Raw genomic sequence first — 26925 nt, forward strand, 5'->3', positions numbered from 1 at the left:
GATAAAGCTAAGAAAGAAAGAGCACACATCACTCACTCCCAAACCTCCTGAACACGTGCTGGAGGTGGGGCACATACCCCACGTGGCCAATAAGCCCTCCCAAGAGTGGGTCAGCGACATCCTCAGTCCTCATCGACAGTCCCCACCCCCAGGCTCCTAGGAGACATCACTATGGAACAAGGGTTCCGGTGGCCATTACCCTGCCCAGACTGCAAATCAGGCGGGAGCAGGTATTTGCTCTGAGCAGCCTTCCGAGTGACAGCTGTCCCCAGACGCTCCCTGTGAAGGAGTGCAAACGGCCTGGGCGCCCCGGCTAAGCCCTATTTCCGAGCAGCCCCGGCTGCCTCTGCAGTCTGGATCAACAATCAGACACGAGGTCCCCCACTGGCAGGTGGGAGAAACAGTGGCTTTCTCACAGGCAGTGACTCAGCAGGAAAAAAGAATCAGAAAAACAAGGGAAAGTGCTTGCCTTTGAAGAGTTTGACACGTGGGCTCCCGTGGTGATCCTGAGACTGTGGGCCTGAGAACGTTTCCTGTGCTCGCCCAGCCCCCCTAGCTCAGGGTGGGGAGGCTCAACATTAGAAAGGGGGTCCCCGTTCTCCGCAGGCCTTCAGATGGCAGCCCATGGAAAACAGGCTGGTCTCGGCTTCTGCCCAACATGGCACGCACTCTCTGCTGACTTCGGCTCCTTCCCTGACATCGTCTGCCCTCTCCAGAACCCTCAGAGTCCCACACTCCAAAGCATTTCATTGAATCAACAAATCATCCATGCCTTTGCCCACTCACCCAGTCAAAAGTTTGTGAGTTACCAGGTACTGGGGAACAGGGATTGAATTAAGAGATGAGCCTTGCCCCTTACCAGGCCTCACTATCTGGCAGGCAAATCCAGCTTTTCATATTAAAAAAAAAAAAAAAAAGTAAGGCTCTATTTGAGGTATGCACAGGTTAGAGTCAGGACACAACTGCGGGAGGAGAAATGCAAAATGTCACAGAAAAGTCGCCCATGAAGAGAAAATCCCTCTCCATCTTGGGGATCTGGTATGGAGGTTGTGCCTAGGGAGGAGGTGAGGGCATCCTAGGTCCTTCAGGGGGAGGGAGTGGTCCTGCCTGGAGGGGGAAACACCTGGTTCCTTCCTTGTGCTCTAAGTGCCAGACCCAGGCTGGAGATGAGGCTGGAGAGCTGGGTGGCCCCAAAGCACAGAGGGCTCCCTGCTCAGAGCAGTCATCAACCCCCGCCCCCCTGCCGTCACCTCCACCAGCCCTGACTCTCCAGCCTACTTCAACGCCCGTGTTGCCCTCCTGCCCAGAATCATCTTTGAATATTTTAATCTGTCAGCTTGTTGGTTTCCCCATCAAAATGTAGATCTTCCTGTTTCTCTCCAATCAACAACATTCACCCAAGACTTCTCTGCTCCAAACAGCCTGCTCAACCAGGAAGAGGCGTTGAAGGTGCAGGGTCGGGGATGAAGCAGACCCAGCCTTGGTGAAATGAAGTTTAGGAAGAGCAATATTCCAGCCTGAGTAGTTCCTCAGGCAAAAGGACACTTACCAGCAAAAATAAATTATGGGATTTTTTTTTTTAATTAAGATCTTGAGCTTTTCAGGAAATCTTATTACTGGTGACTGACAATGGGCATTGTGCTCAGGTTTTTGTCATGTAAACCCCACATCTATCCAGCAGCCGTAACCTGTCAGAGCCATTCACATTCTTTGGAGGGTGCCTTTTCTGTTTGCTTCATGATTATTGCTTTTAACCTGAAAACGGGGGAAAAAAGAGAGCCTGTTCCGAATGGGACATCCCTTCAGTAGACCTTCTGTGTTTCAATTTCAAAATCAATACTTCAACAATAAACGAGAACAAAATTTCCTTTGGAGACTAGGCTATGAACAACTATGCCTTCCCTGCTCTCAATCTACCGGGACCCAGCTGGTGGGGCTCACAAGACAGAGAATCGCCAGGCTGGACCCATGGAGGTGATGGCGGCCTCTCGACCTAGCCCCGGTGCTATTTTCTGAGGGACTCCCAAGCACACAGGAGGAGAATGTAAGAGGAGAAGACACACTCTTGCCCTCAGTGAGTACAGAATGGAGTCAGGGAAAAGGATGAATGCACAATAAATAGAGAACAAAATATGGAAAGGTGTCACCAAATAGGAAGCTGCCTACCAGAGCGATAGTAAGAGCACAGACTCAGAAGTCACAGATCCGGCTTCAAGTCCCGACATCATCACTTATGGACTTACTAAGAGCACTCGGAGACTTCTTCAACTATAAAGTGGGGAAGTTATATGACCTACCGCACAGAGCCCCTGTGAGGGTGAGCTGACGGGTGTAAAGTCTCTAGAACAGGGGTAACTATGCTCAAGGTCTGACCATCTCCTCATCACCCCCTTCCCTCCAGCCTTTGGGTCGCACCTCCTACAGGGACCCATCTTCCCTCCAGAGGTCCCACTGTGCATGCTGCCCCCTCATAGCATGTGCTCCCTGCCTGCTACCCAGGAAATGAGTGTCCTCCCTCCTTTCTCTCTTGGGGCATGAGAGAGTAGAGACCACTCTGGCTAAGGCCAAGGTCAAGGACATAGTCAAAGAGGAAATGCAATCCATCATCCAGTGAGAGAAAGCCCTGAGGTGAGCAGGACCTGCTTCCAGATGACTTAGGAGAGGATGCAGCTGGGTCCACAAGAGGCGGTGCAGCTTCTACTCTGTGTCCTGGTAAGAAGCACGACTATCCTTCATGCAGGCAGGAAGCTGAATCATATGCAGCCTCTGGTCAGTAGCCCCAGCTGAGCCCAATCCTTGAGTCATCCAGGCCCAGGCACCAGACACGGGAGTGAAGAAACCTCCAGATGACCCCAACCAACTCCTGATCATTCAAGACCGCAGGCATCACGGAGCAGAGACAAGCCATCCTCCCCACCCCACCCCCATTTAAATTCCCAAGCCACAGGATCTATGAGCATAAATTGGGATTAACATACACACATTACTATATAGAAAATAGATAATCAACAAGGACCTACTGTATAGCACAGGGAACTCTACTCAATATTCTGTAATAATCTATATGGGAAAAGAATCTGAAAAAGAATGGAGATATATATATATATAAGATATATATAAGACATATATATATGTAACTGAGATATATATATATATATAACTGATTCACTTTACTGTATACCATTGTACAATATTGTAAATCAACTATACTCCAATAAAAAATATTTTTTAAAAACGTTGCTGCTTTACATGGATTAGTTGGGGAGTAGTTTGTTAGGTAGCTGTAGATAACCAGAATACCAGCCTCTGCTATGCCCAGTGGTTTACATCCTAGGCCTTACTTTAGCTTTCCAACAGCATCTTGAGGTAGGATTTCATATACCCATCGTAGAGCTGAGAAATCTAACTCTCAGAGAAGTGATGCAACTTTTCCAAGATCCCATGTCTTCTAAGTTGCCTAATCAGGACCCCTACACTGAATCAGCATTCACACACCATTCACACACCAGGCATCAGTCAGCCACCTAGAACTAAAAGAACTTTTTAAATAAATCAGGGGTTGTCCTCAGTACCTGAAATCACCTATTTACATATATTTTATATGCTGAGAATAGTCACCTCTGAAATAACGTCATTTGGCTGTCAGAAACATAAAAAATACCAAATCGCATCCACTTGAGCTGGGCCATGTGACTGAAGTTAAGCGGACGGACTAATTCCCGTCAACCCGCTCAACCGGCAGTGGCTCAGGGCACTAAGTCTCTCAGAGAAAGGGCCGAATTTGTATCAATCAGATTTTTTCACTGCCTTACCTGAAATGACAGAATGACCACAGTCATTCAGACTCATGGGCAAACCGGGGTGGGTGGAGGGGAGAGATTTTCTGTTCTGCCGGCTGTTCCACGTCAGTGAAGGAAGCCTTGCAGACAGAGTTAACCGCTTTGCAAATTCACTTATAGGCGCTCTGGGAAAATGCTGAAAATAGACACTCGAGAAATCTGGCTGCGATCAGAGGCACCAGATGTTGCCCCAGATGTGTGGATGATGTGTGCTGCAGGCATCAGCCTAATTCACCTCATTTCCCCTGGGGGGCTGGGCACCCACCCTAGCCCAGATCTTGGGGAAGGAGCTGGGGCAACCTTGCCCTCAAGGGGCCTTCAGAATCCTGGGCCCCAAGGAACAGCCGCCCATCCCCCCCAGGCCCAGGGAATTTGGGCCGCAGAGCCCTGCACAGAGCTCGCTACAGGGAGACCTCCTCACCCCGGGTGGGAGTGAAGGCCAGGCTAAGTGCCACACAGGAGCGCCCCAATTCAGTGAAGGGGGACACCAGTAAGGGGTAGCAGTCCTCCAAACGCCCCACGAGACCTCACAGCCGCCAAGTGAGTCTGACTAAATGTGCAATGGAATCCCAGCATTGAGATCCTGAAGTACCAGATTTACTATAGAGAGCGAAGTCCAGAGAGCACCCAAGTGCTCTCTATAAAATACCTTCTCTTGGGCTTCCCTGGTGGCGCAGTGGTTGAGAGTCCGCCTGCCAATGCAGGGGATACGGGTTCGTGCCCTGGTCCGGGAAGATCCCACATGCCGTGGAGCGGCTGGGCCCGTGAGCCATGGCTGCTAAGCCTGCGCGTCCGGAGCCTGTGCTCCGCAACGGGAGAGCCCACAGTACCGCAAAAAAAAAAAAAAAAAAAAAACCTTCTCTTGTTTGCGCCTCTATCTGTTTGGGTTCCTTCAGGCTCAGGCTCCACCTGAGACAAGGATTTGAGTGCAGGTGGTTTATCTGGAGGTGATCTCAGGAAAGACCAGTGGGGGAGGGGAGAAATGACTCAGGAACAAAGGGTGGAAACTGGGCAAGTGGAGCCCAGACCTCGTGGGAACCCCTGGAGGACCACGTGAAAGGCTGTGATGTTCTCCCACCTCAGCGACAACGGAGCAGGGGTATTGATCCACCAACTCCTGTCAGTCACGGGTGGAGGACCATTCCTGGGGGTGTTAATTCCCTGGGACTTCTGACCTGGCCCGCACACGGGCAGAGAGGGGTCTCACGGCCAGAGACAGCACACAGGCAAAGGGCACCTAGTGCTGGAAGTTGGGCCTGAATCTATGAAAATGGCAGGAGCAGAGGGAACGTGGGCAAGGCACCCTCGATGGCCACACAAATCCCCTCCTCACACACACCCTTGAGGCTGCTGACTAGTCTCTATCCAACCTGCATCTTATTAAGTCTGTTGACAATGTACACTGGAGAAGGGGTCAAGACCTGCTGTAAGGCCAGCCGGGAGTTCACAGCCCCACTGGCGAAGAGGCCCCTAATTCTAAGCCACTGGTAGCAGGCTTCACCGAACTCAACAGCTGTTCTATTCCTCCAGCCCAGCTGGATGAGGTGGGTGGGGAAAAGACCGGGCCTGCCCCACCCTAGACTGACTGTGGGTAGAAGCGAGGGCCATCGCAGACCTGGTTTTGTGACCAGTCTCTGATGTAGGGAGGTCTCGTCCTGAGCCTCCTGGCAAAGCAAACAAACAACAACAATAAAAAAAAAAAAAAAGAGTAAATAGGCATGAGGGATCTTATCGGGGTCATAGAGATGTTTTAAAACTGATTGACGATGGTTGAGCCATTTGGTAAATTTATTTTAAAAATCATTGAAATGTACACTTGAAATAGGTGACATATAAAATTTGCTTCCACTGGTTACAAAAATAAATTTATTTTTAAAAAATTTTAAAAATAAAAACCCACGTTACTCCACAAAACCATTGCGTCCTAGGACTGCCTGAGTGTAACCCCGACCTTATTCGCTGCCTACGAGTGGCATATCGGGTTCTTGATATAATCCATTTAGGGCATTTGTTTCCTTGGAGAGTAAGCTAATGCTGAAATGAGAAACAAATGTCGAGAAGGTCTGAATCATCCTGAAACACCCAAGAGATACTAGAACACCATGCCCTAGACATTGGTTTTACTCCCCAGATTTTGTTAGAAGTACTTTTGTCTGGCTGGCAGAGCTATTTCATACAACCTCAGGCTTTTCCTGCCATGATTTTGCTTTTCCCAAGTTCAACCTTTTCAGGTGACTCAGGATGTAAATTCCCCCACGAAGTTAAAAAAGATTCCACTTTCTAAAGAATCCCTGAGGAACCAATGTAGGCAGAAAAAAAACAAAGCAGTCTTGGAGCAGGAAGCGTGTTAGTAAGTTAAGTTGGAAGAGTGCGTGTGAGAACTCTCCCTTCCCAGCTGGGTCTGGGAAGGAGCTTGCAGGGAAAACACTTTTAAATGCACAGCCCATCGTCCATTATAATTGAAAATATGGTGATGCATAAGAGATGATGTTGGTTTTAGAATCAGAATGTCAACCAGGTCTTCTCATTTCAGAAATACACATATCCCTTAGTGCCCTGAAGTTACCGTTGGGCTGAAATTTTTATAAACTCAACTCCAAGTCAAATATTACAGAACTACCAAATGTCACTGAACTCCTTATTAAGGGGATATACCATTTCCCATTAAATCAAAATATTAAAATGCACTTTCATCTCAGAGTTACTGAAACTCTCTTTGGCAATTCAGCCTCTCTCTTAGGAGCACCTTAAAGCTCATGTGAAGGAAGGGGGGGGAAATAAACAGACACCTAGGGATTAATAACAAAATAAAACCCCTCATTCCTCTAAATTATCAATGAGAACACTAAGGAAGAATTTTCCATCCAAGAAAACAATGTTTTATCTCTGAAATATCAGTATGGACCATAATAAATACTCTAGCCAGTTTGTTAGCATTTAATCCATCTGGATATAAACAGGAAAAGCTGTTATTTTTGCCCCCTACGGTGCTATCAAGCTCCTGCCTCCTACTGGATGGCAACTGCCTTAAAGAGACTCCAGCCCAATTCTGCAGCTTTTCAGTCAATTACTAAGACTCAACCCAACTCATTTTTAAACTCCTATCTGATCCACAAAGCTTCTGCTCCCCCACAAAAGGCAAGGTATTCCTAAGTCTCCTGATGGAGGGGTCGAGTGTGGTCTGCTCTCTCCTCCACCCCTCCACCCTACTCTTCTGCTTGTGGGGAAGAGAAGCAGAAGGGAAAGGGGAAGACATGTCTATACTTAAAGCAAAGTATGTTCTCCCAAATACGTGGTATTCAGTGCTACAGATGAAAGAGGGAGCCCATGACTAAGCTTTTTCGTTGATGGGAAAGTTACTTTACATTAATCATCCTGGAAGGATATACACTCTAGAAATGGCCCCCAGAATCATCAGCCTCAGAGGTCCAAGGTCCTGAGCCATCTAGATTCCCAGGCCCCAACCTGTCTCACCCCAACATGTCACCTACTCCCTGCCTGGCTCCATCTTAGGCAGAGTAGCAGTCCTCCCTTCCGCTGGTCTATCCCTTTAAATGCTGTTCCAGCACATGGTTGATGGGCTCAATGCGGTCTTCCAACATGCCCCCTGGGAAGGCTTTATTCTTCAGAAGGTCTTCTGGTGAAACGGGACAACCTCTTTCAGGTGTCCACCAGCTAGTGGCATTTTCCCCTTTGCCCCAAAAGTTCCCCAGAAAGACTACAGCTCCAGAAGTTGTCTACCCTTTAAGGCAATTTCACCTGCAAGTACATATGGGATCCAGCTTTGGTACATCTTAGAAGCAGGAACTTAGGAGTCAGTGTGTGTGTGTGTGTGTGGGGGGGGGGGGGGGGGGGGTATATCCTCCAGGCACCTCTCGGCCTGGACATCCCCCAGCACACCATCTAGAACTCCACGGTTCTCTTCCTTGTACTAATGGCACTGGAATGAGTCAGCTAAATATTCTTCGTGTTGCTTTAATAAACCCTAAGTTTCTCAGGAATACAACCATCCTATGAATTAAGGCCTGAGGATACTTTTGTCTCGTTCAGAATTTCACCGGAAGTATGTCACCATTTCTTAAAATCACATCACCCCAATATCAACCATGATTTTTTTTTTTTTTTTTTTTTGCGGTACGTGGGCCTCTCACTGTTGTGGCATCTCTCATTGCGGAGCACAGGCTCCGGACGCGCAGGCTCAGCGGCCATGGCTCACAGGCCCAGCCGCTCTGTGGCATGTGGGATCTTCCCGGACCGGGGCACGAACCTGTGTCCCCTGCATCGGCAGGCGGACTCTCAACCACTGCGCCACCAGGGAAGCCCAATCATGATATTTGACTTGCCAATACCACGCACCTGGAGCCATCTGCGTTTGCAGCTGTGGCATTCACAGCAGACATCTAATTCGCTACTCCTCTAGTTTAGGTGGGCACAAGCGTTACACACTATTTTATGATACATTATTTTCCTTTTAGTTTCTTTGTATTTCAGTTAAGGCATTATACTGATTTGTTAAATTATGTATGCAAGCAAGCAGTAATATCAGCACATTTCATTTCAGGATAATAATGGGAGGACTACAAAATATTTGTTGTAAAAAGGGGCCATTGGTTCTGAAGCAATGCAAACCAGCGGTCTGCCTTCATAATCCTTTCTGCTTATTTCCCTGTTATGCACCCTGAGCCTTTAGTCAAACCCAGTTGGGTCCAAGCTCTAGCCTTAATATCTAGAGGGAGAAGCTGTTCCCACTTGAGCCAGAGTTACAGGAAGGCGGCAGCTCAGTCCTGTCCAGGCCCCGGCCCCAGCAGCATAATCGACACAAAACTCCTGCCCCAAGGAGAAGGGCGGCTTCAGGGTCAGAGTCAGGGCTGTTAGCCACCTGCCCCATACAGCCCTGCAGAGCCACATCTCCAGGGAGCACACCCAGGAGCTTCCCCTACCAGCACCAACCTCCAAAGTCCTGGATTTGGGTGGGATGGGGATGGTGGTGTTTCCCTGTGCACAGTGTCAAAGCGTGAATGCTTAGAACTGAAGCAGCATATCCTTAAATCTAGAAGTAAATGTTTGGACTTTGAAGGATTCCCACTTGCTCTTTTTTTTTTTTTCTAGCTATGGGGGTAGCACTCCACGGGCCTCATCACATGGGGTCATCTCACTCTAACTGATGGCAAAGCTTTTCCAACTAAAACCCTTATCCTGGCCTCTCCATACACATGCATCTGATGTCACCAACTGCAAATCGCTTTTAATGGCCTGTTTGGAAAAGGAGGCGTGCTTAATACATGTAGGACTTCTACAGTCTGAGGCTTGAGAGGATGCTGACAGGAGCCAGGAGTAACCACTGAGAGACATGGAGGGCACGCTGGGCAGAGCGTAAGACCCGCAGAAGCCGATGGTTACAACTTAATTCTCATTGGCGCAGTGACAGAAGATGTTCTCCCAGATAGGTGGTATTCAGTGTTACAGATTAAAGAGGGAGCTCATGACTAAGCTTCTTCATTGATGGGAAAGTTACTTTACATTAATTATCCCAGAAGCACATACACTTGGGAAACGGCCCCCAGAATCATCAGCCTCAGAGGTCCAAGGCCCTGAGCCATCTAGCTTCCCGGTCCCCAATGTGTCTCACCTCCAGCACGTCACCTGCCCCCAGCCTGGCTCTATCTCGCCATCCTTGAACGCACCAGCTCATGCCAACGATAGCCAGCACCCAGCCCACGATGCTAACCTTCCTAACCAAATCCTCCTTCTCCACCAGCCTTACTCGGGTGGGCTTGCACTGGAAAGATGGGCACTGGGGACCCAGGGGGATGAAGGAGAAAGACAAATCAAGAGGAGCTCCACGCCAGCCCTCCATCCCCACAAGGCAACGAGCTGAGTTCTAGGGAACTCCAGACATCACTCACCCACCTACCCCGTGCTAGACCACACATGCCTGGGGGCACAGGGTGAGGACGTCACAGACACTGACCTCAGGGATAAGGCAGTTTAGTGAGGAACAGGCAGGTGGGCAGGTAGGCAAGCTGATAAGTGCCACCGTGGAGGTCCGTATGGGAGCTGTGTAAGCGAGGTGGGGGAAGAATACTCCCAGGGGATGCCCAGGGATGGATCCCAGAAGACGCACCAGGCTGCCAGACAAGGCAAAGGCAGATGGGGCAAGGGCGGGGTGTGCATCGGCGCAGAGACACAAGAAGACCCATGAGGCAGGGAACTGGGCTCTTTCTGCGGGTCAGGCTGAAGCGTGAGGACAACATATGGAGAGAAGATTCGCTCATTCACTCCTCAGCCACCGTGCAGGTGCTGGGCTCTGCTCACACGAGCTCACCTTCTAGCCCAGGAACAGCTGGGCACCCACTAAGGGCCTTTTGGGATAAGCCAAGGAAAGTGGACTTTATCCTGAAAGTGATGAAGTGACAGGGAGGGATTCTGAGCAGGGGGTGGTGGACTGGGTGTGTGTGTTTGAAAGAACTGCCAAGGGCTGCGTAGAAGTGGATTAAAGAGGAACCGGTCCATGAGCTGCAGGGATAGAGAAGTACAGTCAGGCAAGGAGAATCCAAGTTACCAAGTGCTCTCTGAGCAGTGAGGCCCCTGCCTCTTCACCCCGCACCCGCCACCATCCCTATCCTGAGCTGGCTGCAGTAGAAAGACAAGAGTCAGGGATATAGATAGCGCCTGCCACAAGACGCAAGGACCAGAGACAAGAACAGCTCAGGACACTGAAAAACACTGAGAACACCAGACGAGAAAGATCGGTGCTCTACAGACTGCTGAGCCAGGTGTGCTGGCCGCTGCTCAGGAGAAACCCTGCCCTGCCTTTAAGCAGATGCAACCGAGCTAGAGAACCAGGTGAGTCCTTGTGACTAATGAAGGGGAGACACTGGGCTTGATGCCCGTATCCAGGCAGTGCTCCTGTGGTTGGATCTGAGCACACCCCCAGTCTGCACACCTGAGGCTCTTACATCACAATGGATGGGCAACCCCTCCCTTGTCTCTTGGGGTGCCTTCTTAGGTGTTCAGGAGGGATGGCTGGGGATTGGCAGGGCTCAAGGTCCCTGGAAATCAAGGCTGCCTTGGTACTGGGGAGAGAGGATGTCCAAGTGCACGTCTTCACCCACGGCCAGAGAAGCCACCCACACCAAGTACCAGGCTATCTCCATGCCAGGACCCACGAGTGAAAAGACATCAAGACCCACCAGAGTTGGCAGTCAGCCTGGGCAGGAGCCCAGCTTTTTAAGACCTGTAGCCACCACTGCCAGATTTTAGATGACAGAAGGTGTCACATAGACTCCTCCCGGGAGGGCTTCCACAATTTGAGCACAGGAGCTAAATCACCCTAATATGGTTTGAGCACCATGACAGAGACCTATCTGCCTCACACGTCCCCCACCCCCTCCAGAGAGCCTGCCACGCTGCCCCAAACGCCACCAGTGTGCGAATGCGTAACCCTAGGGGTTGAGCAGTGTCCTCTCTTTCTAAATGCGCACATCGCCAAGTGAGATCCTGCATCATGTCCCATTGCCTTAGCTTACAGGAATGTCAGAGCGTTTCCTCTCTGATAAGATGATGAAAGGAGAGCATTAGGTCACCACGTCTAGTAGGCTTGAGACAGGGGCAGGGGCAGCTCCAAATCTCCTCTACCAGAGCCCGTTTGGTTGGAAGTATGAACCACATGACTTATTTGGAAGCTGTGGCTGCATGGTGAACACTCTGTCTTTAGTTAAAGGTTAGGTGGTTCTGATCCACAGAGGTAGCAAAGTTTTCTAAAGATGCTTCTATTCACATTTCCCATTGGATGGAGAAAACAAATTGTAAGATTAGGAGGAGGAGGATTCTCATGATTATTGGTAGTAATTTAAGAAGTGGGTGGGCTTCTCTGGTGGCACAGTGGTTGAGAGTCTGCCTGCCGATGCAGGGGACGCGGGTTCGTGCCCCGGTCCGGGAAGATCCCACATGCCGCGGAGCCGCTGGGCCAGTGAGCCATGGCCGCTGAGCCTGCGCGTCCGGAGCTTGTGCTCCGCAACGGGAGAGGCCACAACAGTGAGAGGCCCGCGTACCGCAAAAAAAAAAAAAAAGAAGTGGTTTCCAGGGAGCAGCCAAACACTACCTCCAAAAGCAGACCTTGGTACCACCAAGGTCTTGCAGAGAGAGATCCTGGAGGGACTTACGGAGTAGGAAGAGATATGGCAGGAGGGGAAGGAGCGGATGAGAAGGGTGCTGAAGGTGACCCGACAATTCCGTCCCCTCCTCCCTCGTGGGCTCTGGGACAAGAGGTGGGACACGTCTGAAAGCAAAACTCCAGGAAAACTCCGTCTTCAAGCAAAGATTCTTGGCTGGTGTCTGACTCGAGTTCCTCCAAGTAAGAGGGCTGCAATTTAAGGACTGGAAGGTTGGCGGGGAGGGGAGGCAGGGGGGTTTTCAAGAGGGAAAAGATACAAGTGCAGTTAAAAAAAAAAAAAAAAAAGGTGCTTTATTTGTGACCTCTAGTTAAAAGAAGAATAAATCACTAAAAAGACTTAAATATAATTTTAAAATTAATACACAAGATAAGCCATCTTGATATTTCTCATGATGGCGCCATAAAGCCAAAATAATTGGTTTGCTTTCGGGAAAAAAACATAAATAACCAACAAAAGGAAAGTGAAACCTAGATCTTGAAAGTGAAATTCTTTTTAACTCTGATTATAAATTATCTCAGCCTCCTTCCCTGCTCCAAATGACCACACACCCTCCTACAAAAACACACAGGAGAAGAAGAAATGAAGAGGGAGGGAGGAAGGAAGAAAGGAAGGAAGGACGGAAACTCTTAAAATACCATAAACTGCAAATTCAATATTTTCTCTCATTCCCTAGCATTTCTGTGAGTTTCCTGAGTCATGGCCTGTCTTAGTTCTTGACTCTACATCCAGATTCTTTATCCCTTCCATACGAGGTCTGGACGAGAGAATCTGGAGCATTTTGCAGCAGACAAGTGTGCCAAGAAGTGCTGGCAGAGCAGAATGACCTGAGATTCTAGGACTGGGTGGGGTTCAACTGTCCTTGCATGAGGACCAGAGCACATGATTTTCCAACTCCAGAAGCAGGGAGAAGAATCCCCGACACTCCAACTTTGTTCTCCTACATTTCATGTCTAACCATTAGTGATGCGCTAGCTCCAGGGCAGACCGTTATCTGAGACACACAGCATTTCAATGGGTTTGTGGAATAAAGTGAAAATCTGCCCCTAGGAAAGCACTTGTGGGTTTGAGAACTTGAAGGAACAGAAAGAGTTGGAAAAATAAATATTCAGAACCTCAAACCACCAAACACACCCAAACACACAGTCAATCAAGCTAGGGAAATGCTTATAGTCTCCTCCCCTGATTCTTCATAGGCTTTTATAATGCGAGCCCTGCTTCCTCTCCCCTCTGTGCAATCTCCAGTAGGCAACGACAGTAAGTCCTGCAAGTAGGCAGAGCCCCCATAGGAGAGTAGTGGTCCCAGTGACCAGCTGCTACAGAAGACCCAGGTACTCGCTCAGGAAAGTTTCTTTGAGGAGCAGGCTTTCAGCTAGATGCAGAGGGACTCCTCCTCTCTCAGGCCCTCACTCTTCATCCCAGCAGGTAAAGAGACAGCGGTCTTGGCCCCCAACTCAGGCGGGCCTGAGTAGAGACCCCCAGCTGAAGAGGTTAAGCCCATTCCCATCTCCCTGTCCCTCCTCCTTTCTTCTCCCAATAGCCTCCCAAGGTCTTGTTCACCACAGCCCAACCTCAGCACCCAGATGATCAAGGGTAGGGATGTAAAAAGGAGCAGCAGCTGGCCCAAGGGAAGATGACCCTCGGATGCCCCAGTGGGGCACTAAGTTCCCATCACCCACAGCCACTTGGGGCTGCCCTGCCCACAGCCAGACCCACTGTTGCTGGGGTGTATTTTGTGAAAGAAGGCAGAGCATTTGGCCTGAGCACCCAGCACAAGCATCTCTGGCTTCAGGTACTGAGTGATGGGCTAATTGTTTCCTGACAGCACGAGACAGCCTGAATACCACCCATGTTCTCCAGCTCCAGAAGCCCAGCATAAACGGTACTGCTGAAGAGGAAATCATAAATCTTAAGACCAGGATTTCAGTATTTTTGAAGGGTTTCATTTCTCCTCCCTTCCAACTTTGATATATGTACTTACTTAACAAGGGTCTGGTGAGGGTTCATCGAATTAATATATGTAAAGTGCTTGGAGTTTGAAGAGAATATGCAATATAAATGCAAGTGTCGCTAAAAAGGTTAATCTAATTTACATCTAACACTTTCAGTTCATGGTGTTAATGAACTATATCCTTTTAGAGCGTGATTAATTTATTGAAATGTGATCACTTTTCCTAGTGCTATATATGGGTCAGCTTCTCCTCTTATTGTATCTAACTTTACAGAAGAATTCGGCATTTTATAAACTAAAATAATAAATCAAATACCCGGTAATGGTTATATTTCATTAATTACAAGAAGACATGCATTAGATTAACATTTATCTGTTTTAATTAATTTGCTGAGATGCAGTTATCCATGCAAATTGGAAAATGACACATCAACTTGACATCATATTAACAGTTTTGACTGGTTCTTCCCTGAAAATGTATGGGCCTGCAACTGCTGGACCCCTTGCATAACCATGGTGAACGCCCGCCGTGTACCATATGCAGAATGTACATTAAAGAATTAGGAAGGGCCTTACCGCTAAATTCAGACTTCTCCTGAAAATATCATTAATTAAATTGGTAAGACAGTATAAAGACGGAAAGATGTAGGGTTTTGTTTGGAGGGCTGGAGTCCTGAAGTCTCAAAACCAATTTCTTAAATCTGATCACCTTATTTTCTTAAGCACTTTATCCTTCCAAAGGGTATTCAGAGCCACTTGCACGTGGATACTCAGAACTTTCTTGAATAGAGGAGGGCGGTGCCCTCCTGTCCTTTCTGCACAGGGAAAAGCAGACCCCAGAGGGCTGCGTGATGTGCCCTGAGCCTCACACAGATCAGTGGATGCAAGTCACGTGACTTGGAGTCACTGCCTTCTCCACAGGTGATTTCCTCGTCAGGCTTCTTTGAAGACTGCAGATTTGTTTAACTATATAATACGACACACATCACGGAAATGCAAAGTGGCAGAAATCACAAAAATGATGTGCTGTGTGTTTTGTTTTGTTTTTTTCTATCGGCAAAACTTAAGTCAAATTTCAGCCAATTAAGCATTTTTAGAAGCTACGAGTGGCATTTACACCCTTTCTCAGTGAGAATTCCAGCGGCATCTGCTGGACTTGACTCCCTTACACATCTTGGTGTGGTTAGAGTTCACTCAACTCATCTGCAGAACTGAGTGTTTTCAACCTTTACAAAGTGAATGCTGTCATTGGTTTGGAAGGAGAATCAGTTAACTAAAGGGGAGAGGCCTGAGGACTAGTTCCTACCAGTGACCAAAGGCAGGGAGTAGCCCTGACCGGGGGAAGTGTGCATGGGCAGAGTCCTCAGGGACTTGCAGCCAGTGTGGGTGGCATCACCCCGGCATATCGTCACTCCCTCAACACTCAGCATTCACTCTGGACCTCAGACTGTGCTGGGCACCAGTCACACAGAGGTGACCAGGATGCTTCCCCCTCGAGAGGGTCACAGTCTGCCTGGGGAGGCAGGGAGGTGATAGGCACTGTGATGGGAGAAACCAGAGGTGGTGAAATAAAGAGGGTCAAGGCCCCCACCCAGGAGCAGCCCTGCAACCCATGTCAAGAAATGAAGCATTCCCTGGGGAACTGTCAGCAATAGGGGTTGGCAGGGGCACTTCTCAACCTTGGCTGGGCATCACAAACAACTGAGAGCTTTAAACTAAACCCCAAGTCCTAGATCAATGACACCAGCAGCTCTGCAGGGGTGTTGCAGGCACCTCTGTTATTTTGAAACTCTCAAGTGGTTCCACTGTGCATCCAGGCTTGAGAGTCACTAACCCAATGGATAAGAGGGTAGTCTCTGAAAGTAGACTTTGTCCATTCAAATCCCAGCTCTGCTGTAGTAGCAGTAGTAGTTGGGTGAACTAGGTAAGTAGCTTAACCTTCCTGGCCTCAGTTTCCTCACCTGTAAAATGGGCATAATAAGAGCACACATCTGATTGAGTGGAGGACTGAATGAGTATTAATACCCATAAAGCACTCAGAACAGAGCCCAGCCCACAGTAAGCTCTTGAGAGAAGATAGTATTTACTATCTGGAAACTGCTGGAAACTTCACTGAGAGAAGAGAAGCCCAGATGAGAAGTGAGGGGAGAAACCATCAACGGACTTTTATGTGAGGCTGGAGAGTTTGGATCTATCTTGAGAGGACTGTGGCTTGTCTTCAGGGGTGAGGCTCTCTGTGTATCCTAGCTTCAGAGGAGGCTTGGGTTGCAAGAGCGTAGGCAGAAGATCTCTGTAGACACTCGGTCCAGGCCTTTGCTCTATGAATGCCTGAGCTCCTTGAAGGGGTGATGGTAGGGATAGGAGAGGTAGAAGGTGGGAGAAGGGCTGGTTTCCTCTAGGATGGGAACTGGTGGCCTGTTCCATCTCCTATCCCCAAGCACCCCCGGGGGCATTGGCAATGAAATGTAATAGGAGAATTGGACTTCAGGTGCTGGAACCCCTGTGGCAGCAAAGATTCTGCTGCCCATGGAAGTAGAGAGTCAGCCGGGGACATCAAGAGGCCAGGCTGTTCAGACAATGAGCGTCACAAGGGTAACCTGGGAGGGATGGAACCTTGAGGCAATTCCAAGAGTGTTACGTTATTCTCAAAGCCCTGGGACCTTAACAGACTGCAGCAGGGATGGTGAAGGATGGAATTCATGATGATTGGGATGGCACTCCTACAGGCCTGGTGGGACCGGGGTTGATGTGACCCATCCTGGCAACAGGGTGATGGATGGGATGAGGAGGGGGTGCTTTCATTCCCAAGAGATGCTAAATAAGGCAGTAGCAACGGGCATGGAGGGGAGTGGGAAGGTTCTAGGTCTTTATGGGTAGAATCAACTGAACGTGATGAAGGATGGGGTGTGATGGAAGAGGACAGATGAGGATGCTGGGGGACTCCAGGGCTCTGGCTTGGGTGAGTGTGCAGATCTTGTACCTTTGATCCAAACAGAGGCCACAGAGTAAGCAGCAGCTTCGTGGAGGGAAGATGAGAGGCTGGGTTGGCACACACATGGGGCTGGTGGTACCCCAGGGCATCCTAGAGGGGCCAGACATGGAGCAAGCCTCTGAGCAGGGCTTAAGGTGAGCTAGGAGAAGAGTTGGTCAGGGCCATCTCCGGAGGACTGATGTAAGCAGAGGACACTGAGCTGGGGACAAGCAAAGTCCTGAGAAGGTACTGGAAACAAGTGCCTGAGGATTAGAAAACCACTAAGAGGTGGGAGAAGTGGCCTTCGGGTGACATCATCCAAGATATCACCTGGCTTCCTGGTGCTGGGTTGCAACCAACTGCAATTAGTCTGACCGCTTGGTCTGATTCCTGGCTCTGCGGCTACATGCCCTGTGGTGTTCACTTACCAATCTGTAAAATGGGTATGTGTGAAAAAGACAATCGACATATATAAAATCCTGCCACAACAGCAGAATAAAAGGCAGCCTTATGAGCAGTCATGTCACCTTCTATTTCATCTATGCCATCTCTCTCCCCTCTTGCCACACTCGCCTTTCAGCAACCCCTCCTCATTCTCCCCAGAGTCCAGGCTTCAAGTACATCTAATATACTTGAAAGTGTCTGTGGTAGCTTTTCTTAACCCTGCCTGCTTAAAAAAAAAAGAGTCAGAGGAGGGCCATGTTTAACCCAAATGAACAACTGCTGGGAGGTCTTCCTGATTCAGGAGACCCCTCCAATGGACCATGCAATGCAGACAGCTGCCTTCTCTACTTGAGGCCAAGCATGACGGGAGGGGAGGAAGGCTTCCAGCTGCCGGGGCGAGAAGAGAAAGATGATGTTCGCTCCTGACGGGGAAGTCAATCAGAGAGTGAGGCTTCCAGAGAAACTGATTCTTTCAGCAATTTTGAAGACCCAAATGTTCTTGAACTGCCTCAGAATGTTCCAGGGCAGCAGAGTCTCTCTGGCCTCACTCAGAGCCTTCCTCGGGCTGAAAACACATCACTCTGCTAGGTAAGCCTGTGTGATATGGGAAATCCATGTCTGCCACACTGCTCTGGGTTCAAATCTCAGTTCTACTGTCTCTAAGCTGTGGGACCTTGGGCAAGTTACTTCCCTTCTCTGGGCCTCAGTTTCCTCCTCTGTAAAGATGGGATAGTAATTCTACCTGCATCATTGGTAGATCAAACCAACTGGGGTTAAGATAAAACCAACTGACATATATAAAGTGCTTAAAATAGTGCCTGGCACACGGTATGCATTCAATAAACATTCACTCTTTTATTAGCCTTATAAATCTGTATGCAGAAATATATTTGTCCAGGGCTGGGCTCCCTCCTTACTCCTGCCTGCGTACCAACATGGGCGTTCTTACCTTGCATCTACCTGTCCTGCCCACCTCCTATCTGCTGACCAAATGCCTACTCACCCATCAAGACCTCTTTCATTTTCTCCGTTAATCTTTGCTGGCTTCTCCTATCCTTGCCAATTTCTTCCTTTCCCACAAAACTTTTTCCAGGTGTTTCATGCACAGTCGTCTACCCTTTTCCCAGAAGCTACCAAGTTCTCCAATAGTCTGTGTCATGTGTGATGTTTGCCCTAGACAGAGCTCTTTGATATCTGATATTTGTTTTAGCTTTTCAATCCACTCATAGAGAATAACAGGAGACTGAGACATAGCTGTTGGCTGAAACAGCTAAAAGTGAGGCCCAGTGCATGTTTGGGTTGGCCTCACTCTCACCCCAAGCATCCTCCTCCAACCACTGCCGCCTCCTGTCTTCTGCCTATTGCTCCCCCAAAGCTAACAGCATGATTGGTATGGATGAATGTTTGTGTCCTCCCAAAATTCACATGTTGAAACTCTACCCTCAATGTGATAGTATTAGGAGACAGGGCCTTTTGGAGACCCTCTCCTTATAACCCAAATCCCAGTATATTAGGATTAGAAGAGGTGGGGCCCTCATGAATGGGATTAGTGTCCTTGTGAGAGTCGTTAGAGAGCCTGCTTCCTCTCTCTGCATTCCACACGGAAGGACACGGTAAGAAGTCAGCAGTCTGCAACCCAGAAGAGAACTCTCACCAGAACATAATCATTCTTGGACTTCCTTCCTTCAGAACTGTAGAAATCAATTTCTGTTGTTTCTAAGCCACCTGATCTATGTTATTTTTGCTACAGAAGCCCCAGCTGATTAAGATGGCGAACTTCTGTCCTGTTCAGTGCCAGTGTCTTCAGCTCAGCATGCTTCCCCCAGCTCAGTCCTCTCATGATTCATCTGCAAACCCACCATTCCAATTTCCACAGGGTCCAATTAGTGGTGGGCTAGATAATAAATAATAAAATAATAATCTGTCTCAAGCTGTCATTTGGCTATCACAATGTCAATTACCCCCTTCCACATAAACATGCATCATCACAGAGGTTGCCAGTGTCTTAAACAAACAAACAAAAAAGAGTGCTTCTCTGCATTCTGAGACAGCAAGGCTGGAAGGAAAGTGTTTGCTGGTCAGGGGACTTCTCTTTACAACACAAATCACACCAGTAAAGCTCTTCCTTCAGAGACCAGAATCCCACGCCTTCGGCAGTGGCACATAGAGATGTTTAGTTATTGAGATAACACACATTGCTGAGTCCTCCCTCAGAGCTGGCCCTGCGTTAAGTGCCAGGGCTTTTGAGATGAATGAGACAAGACATGGGTCCCAGCCTCAAAGGCATTCATAGACTAGTGAAAGAGGCAGGTGTTTTCACAATTCAAGCCAAATGTCTATGTGTGCATGTACTTATATATGACTATGTCCACACATATGCACATGTGGAGAGAGACAGAGAGAACAGAGTTTGAACGGAGGGAAGATATGAACGAAGCTACTGAACTGCCAAGAGGTCAGTCAGAAAGGGAGAATGTCACCAAATCTCAGATGCTAGAACCCAGTGTTTAAATGATCAGTAATTACAGTAATTACAGTCACTGTGTATTTAATGCTGTTTACATGCCATGAACTGTGCTAAGTGATTTCTAAACACTATCCTGACAACCACTTGGCAAGGTAGATCTTTGTATCCCCATTTTATAGATAAGGAAACTAAGGTTCAAAGGGATTCACTGATTTGTCCAAGATTATCTTACTGGGAAGCAGTAGGGCCAGGATTGGAACCCAGGTTTCTCTCGCTATGAAGCCCAAATTTTCCTTCCTACAGGACAGGAGAAAACAACCAAAATCTCTGTGTCATTAAACAATAGCACTGCAACTGCAAACAGGATTCACCAAGCCACTCACTACTGACTGCTCGGCTCACATCCGGAGGCCAGGCAGTGGGGTGGACTTGGAGACCAGGACAGGGAGGGAGAATCAGGACAAGATTCAAGCCCTCAGAGCTCATAGGGCAGTGCTGGAGCCAGACAAGGAGCACAGGTACACCAGAAGGAGAGCCATATCCCGGGGGACCAGCCAGGCGGACCAGTCAGGGAAGGCTCCTAGGAGAAACCATGCCCAAGCCTGGCTGTGTCTTGAGTCACAGAAGGCATTAGGCTGAGGAAGGTGACCGTCTAGCTTGAAGACATGGTCCAAAGGGTCCAGGGCAGGAATGAGCACATCCTGGTCCAGGAACCACAGGTGCTTTGGGATGACTGCAGGTCAGAGTGCACCCTCGGATGCAGTGCTGAGGACATTTTGTCGTTTGTGCTTCAGTTGTTGGGGAAATAACTACCACACCCCCAGGAGACACATGCTACTTTCCAAGAGATGATATAGGACAATTCACCATAAGAAGTCCACACCACCTTCGCCCCCACGGGAGGTTCTGCGTGTGCACTTTGGAATACGCAAGGATGGTTTCTGAATCTGTAAGAGGGAGGATGAGGCTGCTGCTTGAAGCTAGAACACAGGTTTCCATGGCTGAGAACAAGGCCCACTCCATTTATCTCCCAACAGGCCCCTTGAAACAGCAGCCCTGGACTCTCCTCCTGTGTATGCAGGGCCACAGGGGCTCTTGGGGATCTCAGAGATACAGTCAGCTTCCCTGTGGTCACTAGATCTGCCTTTAAATCCAAAGGGGAGAATATGCGATGAACAGTCAAGGGGCACTGGCCATGGTGAGCCTTCGCATTCTCACCCCAGTGTCACATCCTCCCCTGGTTGTCCTGGCAAGTCACTTGCCCTCTTTCAGACTTAGTTTCTTCCTCTGTGAAATGGGCTACCAAAACCAGCCCTGCATTTGTAAAAATGAGAGACAGCCCAGTTAAACGGATTAGCGCAGTGCCTGTAACACACTAAGGAGAAGTTCCACAAACTGCAGTTACTACAATTATACAACTACTGCTACAATTCCGCTCTGTCTCCTCCCCTCCCTATTACCAAATGCTGTGCTTGCAAGCCCTCTTCCTATCTCTATCTCCCTTGTCTGCGTCCCCATCGCATGGTACTATACTTGGCACAAACTCAACCTGCTGTCATTCTCTTAAAGTTTTCACATAAAAATCTTGTCTCCAGTCAGATCAAAGCTCTCAAAGGTAGTAGTGAGATGGGAATGGTGGTGGTGGTGGGGGGGGTGATCTTCTTATATTTGCTAAGAATCCTCCAGAGCACTGAGCCAGGCTCTGGGCACACACACAGGCGGGCACTACATCAGTTATTGCTGATGGTCTCTACTCAAGCATCGTCCTGAACAACCAATACCTGGCTGCTGAGGACTGAAAAGCGTTTGTGTACCAGATCCCTGAGACCTGAGACCACTGCTTCATCACCAAATTTGGCACAAATCTTAAGAGGTTTTTTTGTATTGCCTTTTCTTCCCTGGATAAGACACGCCTTTCTCTGCTCCAGAGGCTCCTTGGGTCCACAATGCCTTCCCAAGCTTTGCTCATGAAACATGTGCATAGGATCTGGTCTTTTCAAAGCATCCAGGAAGTGTTTGTCTTTTTTTGAATAATCAAGATACAGGAGAGAAAAGGAAGGGGTTATAATAGCTGCCTGGCCACTGTATTATTTCTGACGTCAGGAATATGTTTGTACTCAAAGTGCAGAGATTCTGCGAAAACCCCAAACGGTTCTCAGGGATTAGCTGCTCGATTCCCTACAGGAGGAAGCAAGAAACACAAAGGCAGAACAAGCTGTGTGCCACAAACACGACATCGTACACGAGCCCAAGCCAGGAGGACATACTTCCAGACAGTTGTCCAGAGGGTGCATTCAGGTCTGCCAAGCAGCTTGATGCCCCACTCCCATTTTTCCTCTGTGAATGAATTCAGAAATTGTATGGGAAAAGAAAGCTATTTTTTGGTTCAGTCTTCTTCATAGGTCTTCCTGACTTTTCTCCTTTTTAGTGATGGGGATAATAATGACATGAACCTTAGAAAAGGCAAAGTCAGTGGTGAGACACACCATATATGAAGCATACCTTCAGTATCTCAAATGTTCTTCAGAAATTATATAAAATTTAGAGACATAAAATGCACGTGCATTGTAATGAGGAGTAGTCAGCCCTGTAAATCCCAGCTAAAGTGTCATAGCAAATGTCTCTGTTTTGATCGAATATTACACATTTGTCTTTAAAAAAGAAATGAAAAGAAAAATGTAGCTAACGGTGCCCTTTGCAGCCCCCCAGTGGTTGAAAAGAGAAAGAGGAAAGAACGCGGGGGAGACAGCAACTCTAGCTCCGCAGGACCAATCAACTTTTTACTCCGGAAAGACAAATGGCTTATTTTCAACATGAAATGAATATGTTCTAAGTGGAGAAGATGCAAGGTGTTGGTTAAAATGCACATAATTATTCACATATGCGTGAATCACTGAGAGCCTGGATTTTTTTTTTTTCTTTTCAATCTTTCTCTTTTATCTCCACCAAGTTTTCCATTTTGACCTGGGAACTAGGCGATGCATAAGCATACCAGGTCTTCTTCCCAAACAAGTTTTTTTCCCTTCCTTCACTTGCTGTGAGCCCCCCTGTATGTAAACATCGGCTTAAACATACGCCATTTGCTCCGCTACAAAGTGACGAAAAAAATCGAAAACATGTAATCTGCCTATTTAACAAAGTGTCTATATTGGGGAAGGACAGCAAACGATTTGGTCGTTCTTTGTTTTTTATTCTTGCTTTCACCAAAACAAGCGTCTCTCTGAATGATCAACGACTCCTTTACCCATTCCTTTACCTTTCCTTTACCACATGTTTGAGACATTTTCATAATCAGTTTTCGTCTTCCTCCCCAAAAAACTACCTCTCAAGGATGGGGGTGGGGTAGGAATTGATGAAAAGGAACAGGATGCCTGCTTATAAAATAATGTTACAAAAAACGATGCCACCAAACTAAAAAATTACAGCATAAACAGAAACTCTCCTATTCTTCTCAACCGTCTCACTCTCAAGTTGCGGGAGAGGCATTCCCGAGGTCCTGAGAAGGCGAACTGGCTGCCTCGCGCTCTCCCCACCCTCCAAGGGTAATTAAACGTAGAATACATTCCCTCCTGAGCCACAGGTAAGCTACAGTTCAAAGCCAGTTTGCAAATCAGGTTGCCGCTAATAGGGAGCCTCTTCATCTACAAGAGCAAACTCCTCCGTCCTCTGAGGATTGTCAGTGACCACGTTCCTTCCCGTACTGGTTGCCGGGCAAATCTGGCCACAGCCTTTAAACCAATCGCACGCCCTTCTATCCTAGTCAAAACGCAGAGAATCAACAAGTTGCCACCAAGCCGGGCACTCCAGCCCAGAACTGCCACCGCCTCTCCTGCGCCCATCGCCACCCAAGCCCGCTCTGCTCCTCCCTTGCCTCTCCCACCACCGTCCAGCAAGCACGTGACCTTCCGTTTCAGTTCGCCCTCCAGACGCCCCCACTCCGGCGCTCCTCCCCGCGCTCCCAGGCAGCAAATTCCGCGGCTCGCCAGCCTACAGTCTCCCGACCGCGCCAGGCGTTCACCAGGATCTTGCTTCCTCCGGGGCGGGAGAAGCGGGGAGGTCAAGAACTCCAAGCCAATAGGGTTGCGGGGAGGGAGGTCACCGGATTCCGCGCCTCTGTGCTCGGGTGCCCAAGCACAGTCGGAGAGGCCATGGGGAAGGGTCACATCCCGCACTTCTTCCGGACTCCGCGGCCCACCCGGAGGGCGCGCGTTCCCAGGGGAGCCAGAGCCGCCCTGGGGGATCCTGAAGCCAGCCAGGGAGGCCTTCCCCGGAGCCCACAAGTTTCCACCCCATCCCCGAGCTGGGAAACGAGCTCTGCTCCCTCCTTTGACGGCGCCGCCACTGATTCCTCCCTCAGGGCTGGAGCAGACAACTGCCTGTCCGCGCCGTGCCAGCGCCCTGCTCCCGCCGCTCCCGGGCCGGAGCCCGCCACTCGGCCACTACACCCCCACTCCGACGCAGAAAGCCCACAGAGTTGTCCGGACTCCCCAGACCTGGCCTTCCCCTGGGTCCCTAGAACCTGCCCAGGGGTTGGGCCGGCGTCCGCAGGTGGAATCTCTCTGGTCCAGGGCGCTGGGCGCTCACTTTGGTCATCCCGGGCGCACGGAGGCCGGGGAAGCTGCGGCAAGGGAGGGTGTGCAAATCCAGCGGGGTCCCCGCCGCTTGCACCCTCAAGCCCGCCCTGCTTCCCTCCTCGGAGACGAAGAAACTTCCCCAGCACCCACCTTTAGAGGCGAGGAGGCGGCGCCGCCGGCTGCCCCCGCCGCCGCCGCCGCTGCCGCTCCCCACGCCCAGCACCAGCAGGAGCGGTACCCAGCACAGCCTCCCAGTCACCATCCTCGCCGCCGCCGCCGCCTACGAGCTGCCGCTGCCGCCGCCGCCGCCTACTGCCCTCGCCGGCTCTCGCCTTCCGGTGTCCGCCGGGCCTCGGGCCGCCTTGCCCTGCCGCTGTGTGCGCTTCGGGCGCCGCCGCGCTCGGCCTCCGGTGCCCGCCGCCGCGCCGCTAGCTCGCCCTCAGCAGCCGCGCTCACTGGCGCGGACCCCGAGCAGCTCCGGCGCTCACCCCAGGACGGCCCGTGACGTCACGGAGGGAGGGAGGTGGCTCCTGCATATTCATGAGACGCGGACACCGGCCGCGGCTCCTAGGCTCGCGGCTCCGCGCCCTCGCCCCCCAACTTTCCTCCACCGTCCTCGAGCTCCGGGGCGCTCCTCCTCCAGGTAGGACTCGGCTCCCAGAGGACCGGGTGGGCGGCTGCGGGGAGCCCTCCGGCCTCGCGCCCTCGCTCCGGCTCTCAAATAACTGCCTCGTGGGAGGGCTGGCTCCCTCAGAAGTGGTCCCCGGGAGCCTGAGCGTCGCCTGCGGGGGCTCAGCGCACCGTGCCCCGCCACGCCCTTGGAGCTGACATCCGTGCGGAGGGGCGGGCGGGCGGGCGTTGCTGCAGGTCCTGCCCTTGGCCGGGTCTCCGGACGTTCTGTGCCGCCTGGTCTGGGGAGGGCGCCAGGCACACGCTAGAGCTGGAAAGCGCGAGTGCTGCTCTGAGTTGCCAAGACGGGTACATCACCGCGGACCCGGAGGGCAATGGCCGCACTCCGCACCATCTTGGAGAGGCAGGAACAGCCACGGCTCTCGGAGGCTGATGGACCAGATCACAAAAGCCAATGTGGGCCGCTGGGCCTGACGAGGCTGCAGTGGGACAGACACTTCCCTGCAGTATGGTACCCAGGCAAGAAGTTACCACCTTTCTGTTTCACTCCACGCATCTTGAGACCAGGCCACCCGACGTCATGCCTTGTAACACCTCATGAGTAATTGTCAGTACCCAGAGTGCAACGGCCTTGCACTCTTGACAACTCCCCACCACCCCCAGGCCACACAAGCTTCATAGAGGTACTCCCTAAACATTAACTGATGGCTCAGAAGAAATCCTTGACCTTATTTGCATACATATATGCAGTGCCAATATCACACACAGGTCAGGGTTCATAAGGAATAGTTAAGGAAATAGAGAAATCTAGAAAAAAAAAGTTATTTATTCATTGATTCAACTCATATACTGAGCACCTAGACAGGTTATGTCACCCTGCCACTGGACGCTAAATTAGACATTAGACAGTCCAAAGGCCAAGGAGAGTTGTCCGTCCTCTCCTCAAAGCCTTTGTTCCTGTCTGAGAAGCCAAAGAGGGCAGTAAAAGGCGATTACAGTGCTTTGTAAGTGTTATGGTCCTACACATTCTTTATGTTGCCAGATATATGCCTATACAAATCAACTAACAAAATATATGTTGCAACGGTGTCTAAACAGCATCCTATAATTAATAACTGTAATTTGGGATACTCAACAAAGCCATAAAATCCATTAACAGCCCTCGTGCTGCTCAGCCGCTCTGCACCGCCCTGGCAGCTCACTCAGAGCCGCTGCAGTTGTGCAGGTCGACTCTTCTGCATTTCCAGGCACCAAAAAGCGCTTGCAGGGCAGCCATGACTCATGGCGGCTGCAGGAAGGCTCAGCCTAGGCAGGGCGCTTCACCTGCAGGTCTCCTTAAACCCACACAACCCACATCTGTGCTCTTATTCTTTCTCACATGCGCAAATGGAGGCTCGGGGAAATTAGGGAAGGAACTTCCTTGCCCAAGATCAAAGGGCTAATAAGTGCCTCAGGTCCATATCAGGCTCTTGCCTTTTTCAGACTTGATGTCAGGATCCAGAAAGGATGGCATGGAGGCAGGGAAGGTGAAGGTGACCCAGGCAAAATCAGGGAAACCAGCAGATAGAGGAGAAATATAAATTTGTCTCATTTTCTTCTGTTTGTGCTCCATCCAATTACATATCTGCCTCCCCTTCATTTTCTAATAAGTAGACTCACCTTACTAACTTACCCACACTGTCCCTTGATGTCATTCCTTTGAGTTTCTTTAAGACCAATCGGTTAGTCCCAAAATTTTTACATGAAATTTCAAATGCAGACCAAATAATGAGAAGGGGAAATACAGCTGATTGGAAAATATCCCCACCCCATGTAGTAGATCACCAAAAAGAACACAGCAGAGAAAGACACCAGGGGGCAGGCCAGTGAACAAGA

At 49.7% G+C, this 26925-nt stretch overlaps 1 protein-coding gene across 1 annotated transcript in view; it reads right to left on the minus strand.

Moving 5' to 3' along the window:
• CLSTN2 (calsyntenin 2) overlaps positions 1 to 24872 on the minus strand; it is a 655487-nt gene extending 630615 nt beyond the window's left edge. The window contains exon 1 of the mRNA XM_004278975.3: positions 24571 to 24872. Coding sequence (XP_004279023.1) covers positions 24571 to 24682 — 112 coding nt within the window. The 5' untranslated portion in view covers positions 24683 to 24872. The remainder of the gene's footprint in view (positions 1 to 24570) is intronic.
• Positions 24873 to 26925: the final 2053 nt, after the last annotated feature.

This window comes from Orcinus orca, chromosome 5 (genome assembly GCF_937001465.1).
Source record: "Orcinus orca chromosome 5, mOrcOrc1.1, whole genome shotgun sequence".
NCBI lineage: Eukaryota > Metazoa > Chordata > Mammalia > Artiodactyla > Delphinidae > Orcinus > Orcinus orca.